The following is a 14,640-nucleotide window of genomic DNA, read 5'->3' as shown; positions in this document are numbered from 1 at the left end:
TGACATTTTTGTTTTCTACCTCTTGCTGGAAAGAGATCCAGTTTTCTCCAACAGCAATTAAAGAACCTCCAAGTGTCACGACACAAAGCAGGAGGAACAAGAAGGCTTAAACGACAGGGTTGCTTTACTCATTTCACGCTTTAGCCCACATATTTTACAAGTCTGCAAAAGGCTTGAAGATCACCGGATTTGACACGAGTCAGACTTTACATAGGGCCTATACGAAGTGACTTGTGCAGTGAAGCAGGACAGACAGAATGACACCGATAACGCTGCACTTTCTGGCCGCGGAGGCTTCAGCTGAAAGCAAACCAGAGCAGGGCCCCAAGTTCAGCCAGCCTAATACAGCACAGCGTTCAGGCTTCCAGCTGCATCAAGAATAACAAGCTGTGAAGTCCTGGCTCTCTCTGAGTAAGAGTGTGTGCGCATAGTAAAGGTCTTATGTGAGAACCACCCTGCCAGAACTAATGCTTGGCCCCTATCAAGGTACAGCTTGCACAACCGTACTCTAAAACACATGCCGGTGCAAAACACTGGAGACAGAAAAAAATGAGGAAAGACGTTACAGCTGAGAGAGAGAGAGAGAGAATGGAGCAGACGGAGAGAGGGGGTGAAAGGGGGGCTCCTGAGCGAGGCACAAACCAGTTCCCTTTTACACAGCAACCATACTCGATAGGGATGCACAGATATTAAAATCTGGGCAGATATTGATGCTGATGCAGCTGATAACCGATGTTTACCAACATTACTTACATTTTCCCTTTCAACATCATGAAAAATCTACCATACTGCTGACATCGATGTCACAAGGCCAACCACCTTCCCTCCCAAAGCGCACACACTAAATAAACGCTAGTTATTAGTATCATGAAAATAATCACAGTGATGCTGATATATTGTGCATCCCGAATAATTGACCCACTATGGATAAAAGTTGCAACACACACAAATGTGGAACATTTCTTACACTATGACCCAATGCAGCATAAAAGTACACTAACTACACCTGCAGCCCATCTGGCCTTTTAAGTCCAAATTTAATGAGTAAATACAAAAAGTTGTTTTAAAATGATGATTTCATTTATTAATGAAGAGAAGCTATTAAAACCAACATCATGCTGGGTGAAAAAAGGCCACTGCCCTCTAACTCCAGTAACAAGCAGTTTCCCTCCAGGCACCAGCAACTGTTGTCAAGTGTTTGTGATAAGTGGTAATGAGTCTTTGACATCACTGTGGAGGAACTTTGGCCCGCTGTTTGTGGAAGAACTGCTTTAGTTCAGCAACAGTGGGGAGTTTCTAAAAATGAACAACCCGTATAAGGTCGTACTGCAATGAGATTTAAATCCATACTATGACTAAGCCACTCTAAAATCTTTACTGTTTTTTTTTTTTATCTTTTCAGATAAAAAAAACTTGCTGCTGTGTTTTAAGTCACTGTGTTGATGAATAACTCAGATGTGCTGGAACTTGAACAAACTGATGGCTAGAGAGCAGCATTCAGTATGTGCAGCAAGACGTCGATGTTCTGATGCAACAAAGCAGCCCGTATTATAATACTACCACCACCATGTTTATTGGTATGATGTTTAGCCTCTTGAATGCTGTTAGTTTTGCTCTGCCAGGTGTAATGGGACGCATCTTCCAAAAACATGTCGCTTTTCTCTGCTTTCTCCACACACTATTTCCTCCAAATCATCCTTACTAGGATCCAAACAAAATGAACTTAGTTTACATACGACTCTTCAAGACCAGCCAAAGTGTCACTGATTTCATCTGATCTTGAATAATTTTGATTGAGGCCTGTTGAGTTGTTTTAGCCAACAATGTCGTAAGATCATCATGATTTAGCTAAAGGGACCTTTTTCACTTAACCAATGGAATCATTAGAAAAAAATGCATTTTATTTACTCAGGCTAACTTTGATTGTCAGTGTTTTTGAAAATTGAGCTGAAAATTTTAAGTGCGACAATAAAATAAATAAATCAGTGGGCAAATGCTTTCTCAACCACAACCTATTTATTTATTTTCCATTTGGGATCAATGAAGCATTTTTGAATTTAATTTGAATTGGACTGAACATCTTTTTGACAGGAAACCACGTCGAGCATGTTCATAACATCTAATAATCCAGTGATTTTGTAGTGAAAACTGTAAACAGCTTACAAACTATGAAGGCCTGCCGGTCAAAATGTTAGTCTTCACTAATGCTCTTTTCTCCTCGTTGTTTATTGACTTATTTAATTAGGCTGTGCGCCATCTGATTGTGATTATGCTGCACCTGATTTGTCTGTCGGCGGTCTCCACGCAGACGTGTTGGGCGGGGACCTGCTTCCATTGCTCTGCCTCCTTCACCATCGCCTCAGCATCCATCAGGCCAAAGCCGTACAGGTGGCTGACTGCAGGAACAAGGAAAGTTTTAGTGGTTTTAGCCTGTATGCAGACAAACACACAACATAAGGAAAACATGTGACTGCAAGGATGAAATCATTCCCCTCTCTTTTCTCTTTACCCCCACACGCCATTTTCTTTGAGCGTTAGTATTTCTCAGTATTGGTTTCAGTAAAATCCATGTGTCTGGTCAAATATGCTATTTGCACGCAGGGCATTAATGCATTAATGCATGTCGCCTGCCAAATGCTGCACATTAATAAAGTGATGATGACTGTGATTCCATATGTTGTGCAGCTATTTTTTATTCCAGTATATTACGTAACACAAATGTACATGGAAAGTTTTTGTTTAAACCGATTCCCTGCAGATTTTCTGATATAAATATTAGATGAGTCATAGAATATTACTAACATATAAAAAAAATCTAACTACTCAACTGATTGCTACATATAATGCAGTGTGAATTTCTTTCATACATTTACCTCCCCTTCTATCACTTGGAAAGTCTCCAGGCAGCGAGTCTGCTGCCTGGCTGACCCTTAGTTCCCACTCTCCTGGTTTCTCTCCAACATACACACACTTTCATACTCTTCCTCTCTCTCTCTCTCTCTCACACACACACGCACACACACACACACACACACACACACACACACACATTCAGGTACGCGTTAATCATGCACTGAAAGTTACAAAACAGCACCCACCACATGGACCCTGACAGATGGCAGCTGGCGGCACACCACTTAGCAAGCAAGAACTGAACCTTTGGAGAAATTGCTCAAGGCCTTTTATCTCACTAAAGAAAATCTGTGGCAAAAATAAGTTATGTGTCCAAACTGGTGAGGTGATTAAAGAAAATGACAATAAAACCTATGATAAATGATGAGCGATAATATATGATTGTCTAGTTTTGTTTATGCGGTGTTGCAAACTGCTGCTGATTTTATCTTACTACGGAGAATCAGTTCTGGGAAAGATGAAAACCTTCCTTTCCAGGACGTTCAAAGGTTTCGCAGCTTGTACTTACCGACATTATTTCACATCCTTTCAGTGCATCTTTAAATCCAACTCACAGTTTTATTTTTCTGCTCATCTCTTTTAGGTGTTGTTTTTAGTGCAAGACTTATTTTACGGCATCATGGATTAAGAGTCGTCTAGAACTGCAATGCGGATACCTCACACAATCAAAACAGGTGCAGATTATAACACCACCCCAGACCCTGTCACACATATGGGACAGTGCTTATGTTCTTTACAGCAAACCTCTTTCTCAGTGCTATTAAACTGTCCACTGTCACCACATGCTTCCGCAGGAGAAAGGATGACAGAAAGTCAAACTTCATGTAATCATTTGGTTTAAAAAGGCAATATGACATGTTTTCCAGGCATATAGTATCATTTTATAGCACAATCAAGCAACTATGATGCCTTCAATTGTTATTAAAACACCGTATATATCAAACATGACTTAAGAGAAGCTTGACATTGCAATTCAACGCCGTGAAATTGGGCCTCTGTCTCTTTAAGAGAGAAAACGTCGAGGCACCTCTGGATGGCTGCCACAGGAGATTAAGGGATTTCTCAAAAATGCAAGAAAGAATCAAGGCAACAACCCAGATGTGTTTATAAAGAGGGAATAATATATAATACAATGTAAAGGTCAAAAAAGTTACATTTATATAATACATCCCTTTAATTAGGCCGACTTTTTCCCAATTGGCCTTTGTAACCGAATTATAAGCAGCATCAAAGTGGAATGCATATCATTTTTACGGTTGAATTTTTGCCTTGTATTTTCCTGTAAAGTGCCTTAAGGTGACATTTGTTGTGCATTTAAAGTTATACAAGTAAATACATTTAATCAAACCAAAATGCTCCATTTTATTGTTTATCCATCAACACATTTTGCCAGCCGTCTGCTGGCCAGACAATGTGACCTTTATCAAACAGCAGACAGCAGATTTCCTCCTGATGGATCAAGTCTTCATTTCGCAGCTCGGCCATGCCCACACTTTAGTTCACCGTCCTCTCGAAGGTCGACTCATTAACACCAACATTGGCAATTTAGGAGTTATCTGTCTTTGGCTTTCTTTAGGACATTTTGCTCCTAAAGTAATCTCGTCCATTGATCTCGTCTCGGATAGGTAAGAATGTTCTTGAACTCGCTTTATTTGAGCATAATCAGCCTCCTTATAGATTTTTGGAGTGAAAACTCTTGAGAGATGTTTTTTGAACAATTTTGCAGTCTGAGCAGCAACTTTGATTTTGTGATTTTATTGTGTTTGTGTCTGTGAGAATGTTTACCGTTGTAACCAGCGGCATTGGTCTTCCAGTCGGAAGCGCTGAGATGTCCAGCTCTCGAGGTTTTCACGATGATGTGCTGAACATCTCTCCATGTTAGAGAAGGACTAATGTAGGAAAAGCATAAACACTGGTTAATCAGAAAGTATAATACATAACGTCACATATAATGCAATAAAGAGAGATCATTAGAAGACAAAAGATGTGTTGTAAGAAGCAATCATTAAAATATGAATACATAAATAATCTTATGCAGGGTTAATTATCCACCAGAAAAACATGATGAATAATTCATTGCAATGTCAACAGATTAGAGTAAAAAGAAGATCAACCAAAGGACTTAGAAGGCCAGGATGGTCATTAATGTACACAGACTTATCTTTGTCATCAGAGTAAATTTAAACAACAGTGCAGAGGGCAGATGGCTGGATGAAAGAGGAACGTAAAGATGCAAGATGAAAGGGTTTAAAGGTAAATCACAAAGAAGAACAAGAGGTTGCAATATGAAAGCATAAGGTAAAGAAACCAGTCATATACTGTGTACGGTAGATTAGATTAGAGAGCAAATTACAGAGGGCACAGATGAAGAGCTGCCTGTTGACGTATGCCTTAGTTTTCCTTTTTTAGATCTCACGTGAGAGCTATTACAAGATAGCAGCCATGTGTCTGAAGTCCTTTGATGCCCCAAACAGGAGATTAAAGGCAAAAGAAACAGGAAGAAGTGGGTCACCAACTTTCATGGGATTCCCTTCGATCTCATATGTTTGCCAGATGCTCTGCTCCCTCCCTCGTGTCACTGCCTCGCCATCTGAGGCCTCCAGACTTCGCCAGTAATCCCAAACGTTTGAAGAAACTGTCAGATATCGTGCATGTTCTCCATAGGTTGGGGTTTTAGAAGCTAAAAATGTTCTCTGATACAACACGGGCGAAAGAGAGAGACGAAGAACAGCAATCGACTTCCTGCTAAGACGCTTACATAAGAGCAGGTATGCTTAAAATCCCGAACATCTGCGGAGAGTCTGAACGTCAGACATTTAACTGCTGCACATGTTTCCAGAGAGGTGTTTACATGTGCTTGTTATTCTGTGAAATTCAGACAATTTGGGGCTTTTTTGCGAAACTAAAGAAACACCAGTCAACCTTGAATTCTTCCATAAGGGAAGGATTAGCTGTTTAAAGCTGAGAATCAACCCAACACATGGAAAATCCAAGGTAAAATCTGGTTTGTTAAAAAGAGGTAGACTTTTCCTATGAAAACAAACATCTATGAAAATATCTGGATCAAATCTCCGTAAAGCAAAACAGACTGCTGCTTAAAGAAAACACACAGCATAGTAGTGCTCTGAATGAATCAATCTCTGACCGGTGCTATCAAGGAGCCCACTCTTATTAAATCCACGAGAATATTCAACATCTAGAACAACTGGCGGGAAATAAAATGTCAAGAGCAAAATAAATAAAGGGTGGAAGCGCAGATAAGTCCTGAAAGAAGTCAGAATAATTAATGTTCGGATCAATATTAATAGGCTAAGCTGCCACTGCGTAATTATGGTTCCATTAAAGTTTTATGGTCATTAATTAAAAGTGACTTTGGCATTGCTATCTAGGCCATGACCGCCTTCCCATAAACAAGCCAAAACTAATTAATGGAGGAGCTCACAGACAGCAGGAATCTGCAGCAAATAAGAAGCCTGATATACGTTTTTCCTCTTCTTCTCTGAACTGCAATTATGGATGGAAATAAAGCTGGAAAACAAGGAATTTTGAGGAAAAAGGGAAAAGAGAAGGAAATAGACATTCAAACTTTCACCTCTCTATAGTCTATTTACAGAGGGACACCAGTCAAACTGTAGTGAATTTGTTTTTTTTTTTCACAGAGAAAAGAGGAAAACCAGGTTCAGGTTTCATCCATCTTTTTCCGTTCTGTCCTCTTGAAGCCCCCACTCTCCAGTGTGAGGTTTATCTGATATATTGTTCCTTCCTTTTCATGTTTCCTGATCACTTGAGCATTTTTATGTCACATAAAGGAAGGAATGTTTCGGCAAAATTTATTGTGCTAGGTCCTGCACAAACAAAATGTCAACAAACCGGGAGGGAAGAAACTGTACGGGGTTGGTTTGAAGTGTTTTACCATTTCAGTCCACTTTCATAGAAACAGAAAATACTTTGCCAACAGAGTGTAGTCGGTAGAGGGTAATAATTTGTCATAATAATTTGCTTTGTCATCAACTTCCAAAACGATGAACTCTGAATCAAATTAGTGTGGACTTTATCAGTTTACAGTCCCTTAAATAAAGTATTGCAGAATTCCTGTTTTTGCTCTTCTGACTGGTAGAATACAGAAATCATTTGATTATAACATATCCGACAACAAGAAGAAGGCTAAAAGATAAAGTGACGCATCAATCTAAAGACGTTCACAAACAAATTAGAAAGAAAGCCATTACCATCTATTAGTCGGGAAACAGTTACAGAGCTTTGTTTTTACCGCTTCAATACTTCAGACAACCACAGTGAGAGTCATTATCTACAGACAGAAATTAGCTGAAGAATGCATCAACGAAAAACAAGCCAGAACGACATCTAAGGAGCTGCACAGAGATTGGGCAGAAATGGACTTCAAATTTTTCTCAGAATTAGAAAATCAAAGAATCACACCAATAGTCAAACATGGTTGTGGCAGCGTGATGATCTGGGCCTGCTCTTCTGCTTTAAGACCTAAGGCACCAGATGTAACTGTTGCAACCATGAATTTTCCCCTCAACCAAAAATTATGCAGCAACATGATCTGCACACCATCAAATTTATCTCTTGGCTAGTCGTCGGCAAAAGTCTAGTCTTGATTTAGGTCCTGTTGACGATAAAACGTCCAGTTTTCCCAAAGATTTGGTGGCATTTGTTTGACTCAAAGGTTGGATTTTCACACAGCCATTTTGGTTGGACAGTTTATTCCCCTCATTAAAATAAATCATCATTTGAAAACTGTCTTTTTTTAAAACATTAAACCTTTTTTTGTTTTTTTTTTACTGATCTGAAACATTAAAGTATGGCCAAAAAAAAAAAAAAAGCAAAAATAGAAGAAATCCGAAAAGAAGTAAATTATTTTTCTCAGCATGGCGGTTAGTGGGTTTTGCATGTCCATACGTATGGCTGCTTGAAAACCCAACCGAGCCAACAGCGTGAAAGTCAGTTCAAAAAGAAGTCGGTTCCCGTCGGAGGACTAACAAAGAGCATTGTTGCTGTGATGGAGCCACAGAAAAGCAGAAAGCAAGCAGGGAAGAAACCGTGTGTGATAATCTTGTTGAGAAAACGGGCTTACGGTCCCGGCACTGCCTGGAAACCGAGAATATTTTCTGTTGGGAGGATTTGGATCGGATTATCCAGGTTAATCGACGTGACCTCAGTTATCCGAGCTGCTCAACATGTGATGATGGGCCTAATTCACAGTCTCTGCACCTGCGCTGCACTGTTGCCAATTCATGAATTTATTACAATATCGATACCCAGAACGGATTTAAAAGATTAAAGGAAGAACCTGGTGGCATGGAGCTGTTGAGCAAAAGAGAAAGGTCACGGAGGATCAAGAGGGGATTATGGCAAAACACTGAAACAGATCAAAAAATGACTCCCTTTTAATAAATTATTTTTTCTAGGTTTTGGTCTCACTTTGATTAAGAAAATCTGAAAACTAAATCTAAAGAAAAAAAAGAACAGTTTACGGTATACAGATAAACTGAAGTTAAATATTTTGCTTTGTCAGAATTAAGTTTTCTTTTTTTAAAAGATTGTTGAGGTAATGATCAGAGTTAAAGGCAAAGGCATAAAGCAAAGCGCCTCATCGTTTAAATTTCTGCAGCAAACCATCAAAATGCTAATGAGTCATCCACCTGCCTCAGGATCCCAGTGCATGTATTCATAATTTACCGCCAGGGTCCGTCGGGAACAATCCCAAGTAAGTCTTCTTACAGTTTGCACACACTGCAGCTATACATGGCAATAGTCAGTTTAATCCTGATAAAGCCCCTGTAGATAACCACTGAATGAGCATGATGACAAACCATCTGAAAAGCATCAGCAAACTTCAGTACTGCAAGAACGTTCCTTACTTCAAAACACAACAATTGAAAACTCTGCTCAAGAAAATCAAGGTGAATTTTAAACTTTTTTTTTTTTTTCAAACATTCAGTACAAAGACTCCTGCATCTCCAAGCGACGAAGTGTGTTTGTATTGTTGACGGTCTGAAGTCTCACGTGTTCCTCTTATAGATCGGTGCGATAAGAGGACAAGAGGGCATTAGAGGTTAGCGGCGGGACAAAGGGATGAGAGGATGAGGTTAAGTGGATCTTACTTTGCTTCCAGGGCCAGAGCAATGATGGCAGCTGCCATGGGAGCCGAGGCTGATGTCCCGGTGTGACTGTCTGTGCATCGGTGTCTCAGGTCTGTTGTGATCTGAGGATGAGGGAGCAGGAGAGACTCAAAAAGATGGATGCAACACAGACTACAATTAAGACGGGGATAATTAAATGACAGAACTGTGGAGGAAGACGGCAGTGACGACAGGCAGAAAGGGAGGGAAAGGCTACGTTCACACAGCAGGTCTTAACTTAATTCCAACTCTTTTTTTTTTTTTTTGCTGAAATCAAATTTTACTTTTTGTTGTTGTCCGTATTACCGAACGATTCAACTGAGATAAAACCTCTGTGTCACAACAACCAAAAAAAAAAAAACCGCATGCAAGAACATGGATGTCATATGAGCGCACAGTTTAAGGAAGAAATAATGGATGGAGCCGTTTATGGATCACTATTAAAGTTACTTAGGGATGATAGCATTGTTACAAGATCATCACACGAAAGACGCTAAGAAGAAGAGAGCATAGCTAATAGCAATGGAGCACCGACTGCAACTTCTGTAGAAACGTCTGTTTGGATGTGAAGTCAGACCAGGAGCGGCTTGATTGCGATGCGGTGCACTTCACTAACAAACGTCTTTCATAATTTAATTGTTATACGTTTTAGCCATCGTTTATGTCTGGATTTACCACATCTGACTTCTTCTGGTGAAGAGTTATGACGCAAATGTCACGTCGATGATACGAAAGTCGACGTGACCGCTTAGACTTCTGACGTCTTAAAAATTATTGCCTGTGTTTCCGATTTAGTTTTATGTTGTTTTATGTGGTTATACATCAGTTTCTGTATGTGCTGCTGCTGCTCTCTGCACCTTAATTTCCCCTAGGGATGAATTAAGTTTTATTGAATAGACTTGAATAAAGATTTTTTTTTTTTTTTTTGTATGTGTGAAAAGACTGGAATTGGGCCGCCCAGACTGCCAGAAAAAAATCTGTTTTGGGTCACATTTGCCTGCTGAGTAAACGCAGCCTAAGAGACAGACTAAAGAGATGAGTATCAGCCAGATTTAAACACACCTGAAATCACTCAGACACACATTCCAGCTTTCATACAAAAACTCGCACGTCAGTTTATTACGAAAGAAACAAAAGGCACATTGTGTTAAGCAGCATGAGGTAAGAAAAGTTATTAAAGAGCCGTAATATTTACTTTGATTGCGCGCATACGTTAAACAGCTTGACATGCAGTTGGCCAAGAATAACTTGGATCATTTCCAGTCTGAGCTCTCATCAAATGGAGCCTGTTTGGACTGGAAATATTGAGGGATTATCTGAACACAAACTGGACCTTACCATCTGCTGTGGACTGGCCAAAAGTTATGACACACAAGCTTCTACTTTTCAAAAGCTTTGCAGAAACTGTGTGCATGTGTGTGCGTGTGTGTAATATCAGTGTCAGGAATGTAGCAAGAAGATGCTGAACAAGCCAGTTCTTCATGGTCAGACATCTTAGTTCATCCCAGTGATGTGGTTGAAAGCTGTCAGACAAAGTCGTGGTGTTTTAACCACACTCACAATGAAGAAAATAAATGTCTTCTTAAGAAGAAGAGGCTTTATGACCAACTGGAGCCAGCTGGCTGAGTTAGGAAGCGAGGAATGTGGCATGCTTGTAGACAGACGTTGGGCTGTCGAGCACACCTGCAGCAGCTCTTTTCCTGCTTTTTCTTTTAATTAGATAACAGAAAGGATTCACTGCAGATGATGCGCGCTCAACATGTACATCTTGAAGTTATGACGATCAGTTTCCACAAATTAAAAAAAAAAAAAAAAATCCCAAACATACCCAACAAACACGAAGCCGGTGTGATACTCACGATCTTTCGGTCGTAGTTCTCGCCGCTGCTGTACGTGGTGGTCAGGGTGGACGAGCACTCCTCCAGGTACCAGGGCTTTCGTCCGCTCTCGGCCGTGCTGGAGATGGAGATGGTGTAGATGGAGTTGGTGTAGCCGTCGCAGGAGCAGTGGTCTCTGCTGCGCCCGCCGTTTCCTGAAGCCCAAACAAATACAGAGCCACGGCCCTTCCTTCCCTGAAAGGAAGAGAAGCAGTTGCTCTACTTGTTTCATCTTGAGATTAATGTCTGTGCAGCTGAAACCCTGTTATAAGCAGCGGATTCTTATATCAGATTACAGTTCGAATTGTAGTAAGGTTCAGTAAAACTTTACTCAAAGTAAACACTGACATCAGAATGACATTGGCCCTCCAATTTTCTACATTTGGTCCCAAAGTCCGGTTGATCAAAGCTCTCACAATCATCATCATCCTCAGAGTATTTGCTGTCAGGCATGGCACTGTCGTCTTTAGAAGTTGTAACCATGACAAACACAGGTGTAATTTGATGCATGTATAAAACATTTTATCTATGGTGTCTAATTTGTATATTTGTAAAATATGCAAATGTCACAGATCACTACAACGTCCACCATTAAATAGATACGGATGCAAGTAAAATGTCCTGACAGACATTTGCTCGCCTGTCAAACTCTAAAAACACTGAAATTGGTTAAAAATAAAATTATTTTATACCAATTTTTCCACATATATGAGCATATTCTATATGTGTATGTAGTCAAAACTTATTACAGAAGAAAGGAAACTAATACAGTCTGAATTAACACAGTGAGGTTGTAAAGAGCGCTCAGGATCAACCAGGAGTAGGTGGGGGGGGGTCCAACAAACAAACTGGCACTGAAATTCACACCAGTTGCTCATACACACTAACACACAGACTCACAAACACTAATACATGGTAATAAAAGGTAGGATGGAGTTTTTCAAGAGAAGGCTTCTGTCAGACAGCGATAAGCGCATGAAGCCCCTCTGTGAGCTAGAGGAGGATCAGTCGGGACTAAAGGCTGGCAGGTGAAAGTGATGGAGAGCACTTTTATAAGCAGTTAACAAAGGAAAGGGGATATTACCCAAAAGGATGGGGGATAGTGAAGCAGGCGTGTGCATGTATGTGCACACGCCTGCAGGGGAGGCAGGAGAATGATTAAGTGCTGTATAAACATGGCACAGACAAGTTAAGATCTGATTGAATCATATATATAGCAGCACATCACAGGATGTAGCTCTCACCACAGGCATCAGTGACACTGCTAACACCTCGGCGCTGAGTAAACCGTCTCTGCAGGGTGCCTCTCAGGTCCATGACACACTAACAAGCATGCCACTTTCACTCATCCTCACTAACCCAGCTGAACGGGGACAGTGGGACAGATCCACCTGCCCGGCTCCCACAGCCGGACAGCCGTCTCCCTCAGCTCTGTCATCTGTAAACCCCTCACAGCCTCCACCTTTACACGTTCTCTTTTTCTCCACAGACTTACGGTTGTAGCCAGTAATAATGCAGTCTGCACCCTACATTCAGATAAACACCATTAACTCTTGTCCCTCACTACTACGACATCTTCTTCATTAATAGAGAGCCGACTAAAGCAAACGACGTGAATGTGCAGGCTTATGTTTATGCCATTAAATCACTTCACCCCCATTGACCTCTGCGGCAGCTTCCCACTCGACTCAGACACTCTGCGCCCTGTGACTCAATAAGCGCCACTCTGTTGGTGTGAAAAGCAGCCGATGAATATGCAAATGAAAATATGCTAATAAAGAAGCATTGCACTGAAATGTCAGGAGGAGGACTGTAGGTAGAAAATGATAACAGATCTCTCTCTGATCAGGAAAATACTGGTAGGGGGAAAAAAAAAAAGGTGTTTATATCACTTCTAGCTCATGTTCAGTTTTTGGCTGGTTAGTGGTTTACATATTTAAATATGATGGGATATTTCTGCATGTTAAATGTGAATCCAAATGCGCTCACCATGCGGATGCCATTCTCAAAGGCCTGCCTGGCCAGAGTCGCCGGTCCATCCACGGTCTTCCCATCATCATCGGGTCCCCAGCTGGCACTGTAAATATCGATGTGCTGCGGGTTGAGACTCAGAGACCTGGCCTCCACCATGTCCGTGACGTCGCCGTCCAGCATTCGGACACCTGGCGTGCAAACAGAAACAAAACCAAACACTTCGTCTTTTCCACTTAAAAAAAGATTTCTCGTAATTCTGTGATAAATCAAAACCCAGCAAACTTATCAAGTACTTCTGTGTTGCACTTTTGCCTCAGGAAAACATATGAAATTAACAAGCACTGCATTTCTGCAATACAATCCTTCAAAGCCTGGAGGAGAAAAAACAAGAAAAAAAAAAAAAACTGAGGGGGAGTCTCCTGTAAAATTTAGTGTCTCTGTTAGTCTGTGAAGGGCACGTCTGGCTTTTTACCTTTTTGTCAATTTTTACTGCCCCGAATGATTCCTGTGATGTGACACTGCTTATAGATTTGCATACCCCCAATCGATGTGAAATCTAGGTAATGATTTGATCGGCATGAACAATTAAACTGGAAATTTCACCAACTCTGCAATTTTCTAATCAGAACGCCCTGTGCATTTACTGACGGTACAAATGAAGATGGACACAAAAAAAAAAAAACATTAAAATAGTGGTTTTGCTCCAACTATTAGATACAGAGCTTTTTTCTTAAACCTCTTTAATAAAGTTCCAATATATTTTGTTAAATCAACTCTGGATTAAATCTAAAAACATTTAGGTTTGTCATGCCTGGTGGGTTCTCTGAATAACATCAATCCAGTTTATTTATTATGAACCATAATAAACTAATAAAAAATGTGAAGAACATTTAAAATGCCTTGAAAATTATTTCACATAATTTGGGGGTACACTACATGTTTAGAAACTATAAAACATATTAGAGAACATACAAAGTACACTGAAACCTTTAAAAAACGTTTTTGTTTTTTTTTTTTAAATCAAGAGTTAAACATACTGAACTACTGACCTCCTATTCTGGCATTGTAGGCAATACCCACAATGCAGTGAGAGTTGTTTGCAGCTGCAGCGACTTCACCTGCACAGCGTGTACCATGTCTGAGGACAGAGCAGGAATAAACAGCTTATCATTGCACAATTTCAAACACTCTCAGTTGATGTAACCGTACAAATTCACAGAAGTAAATTTAGACACCAGCAGGAACTAAGTATGTAATGTAAACATGCAGATTTTACAGAAAAATTAATAGATGGAGGAAAAATGCAGGCCTTTAAAATGTGAACATGGTTGAAGGAGTTGTAAATAAAAAGAGCTGGCGTGAGTAAATTTAGAGACATGCAGGCTGAAAACGTACAGAACATCTTCAAAAAAGAAAAAAAGAAAAAAAATAGAATCGCTTCTTTATAAATGTAGAAATCCAGCGACCTTGTTTTGACATTTTCTATGTGCAGCGCCCAAGCTGTATACTTCCACTGCACCGCAAGAGGACAAAGACAGCTTAAGCAATTCCTAAAAGTAATAAGTTTGGCACGTGCGCGAGAGGGTAACATTCCCTGAGTAACTGCAGCAGTGACAATCGAGCCAGGTCAGCGACCATGACACAAACATGGCGTGTTTGTGTCTGCTGCCTTTTCCAAAACACCGCTTTCCAGATCTACACAAACACACACACACCTCCTACAGAGA

At 40.4% G+C, this 14,640-nt stretch overlaps 1 protein-coding gene across 4 annotated transcripts in view; it reads right to left on the bottom strand.

Moving 5' to 3' along the window:
• Positions 1-14,640, bottom strand: part of pcsk5b (proprotein convertase subtilisin/kexin type 5b) — a 111,263-nt gene that overhangs the window by 53,994 nt on the left and 42,629 nt on the right. For all 4 annotated transcript variants that reach the window (XM_015039024.1, XM_015039023.1, XM_015039021.1 and 1 more), the window contains exons 6-11: positions 13,963-14,051; positions 12,929-13,101; positions 10,922-11,134; positions 9,045-9,145; positions 4,699-4,802; positions 2,279-2,396 (exon numbers count right to left, since the gene is read on the bottom strand). In XM_015039024.1, the coding sequence (XP_014894510.1) occupies positions 2,279-2,396; positions 4,699-4,802; positions 9,045-9,145; positions 10,922-11,134; positions 12,929-13,101; positions 13,963-14,051 (798 nt within the window). The remainder of the gene's footprint in view (positions 1-2,278; positions 2,397-4,698; positions 4,803-9,044; positions 9,146-10,921; positions 11,135-12,928; positions 13,102-13,962; positions 14,052-14,640) is intronic.

The sequence above is a fragment of the Poecilia latipinna genome, unplaced genomic scaffold (genome assembly GCF_001443285.1).
Source record: "Poecilia latipinna isolate Pla-1442-1.1 unplaced genomic scaffold, P_latipinna-1.0 Scaffold460, whole genome shotgun sequence".
NCBI classification, from domain to species: Eukaryota; Metazoa; Chordata; class Actinopteri; order Cyprinodontiformes; family Poeciliidae; genus Poecilia; species Poecilia latipinna.
The sequence above is the reverse complement of the archived record's forward strand: the minus strand, read 5'-3'. Positions and strand labels throughout refer to the sequence as shown.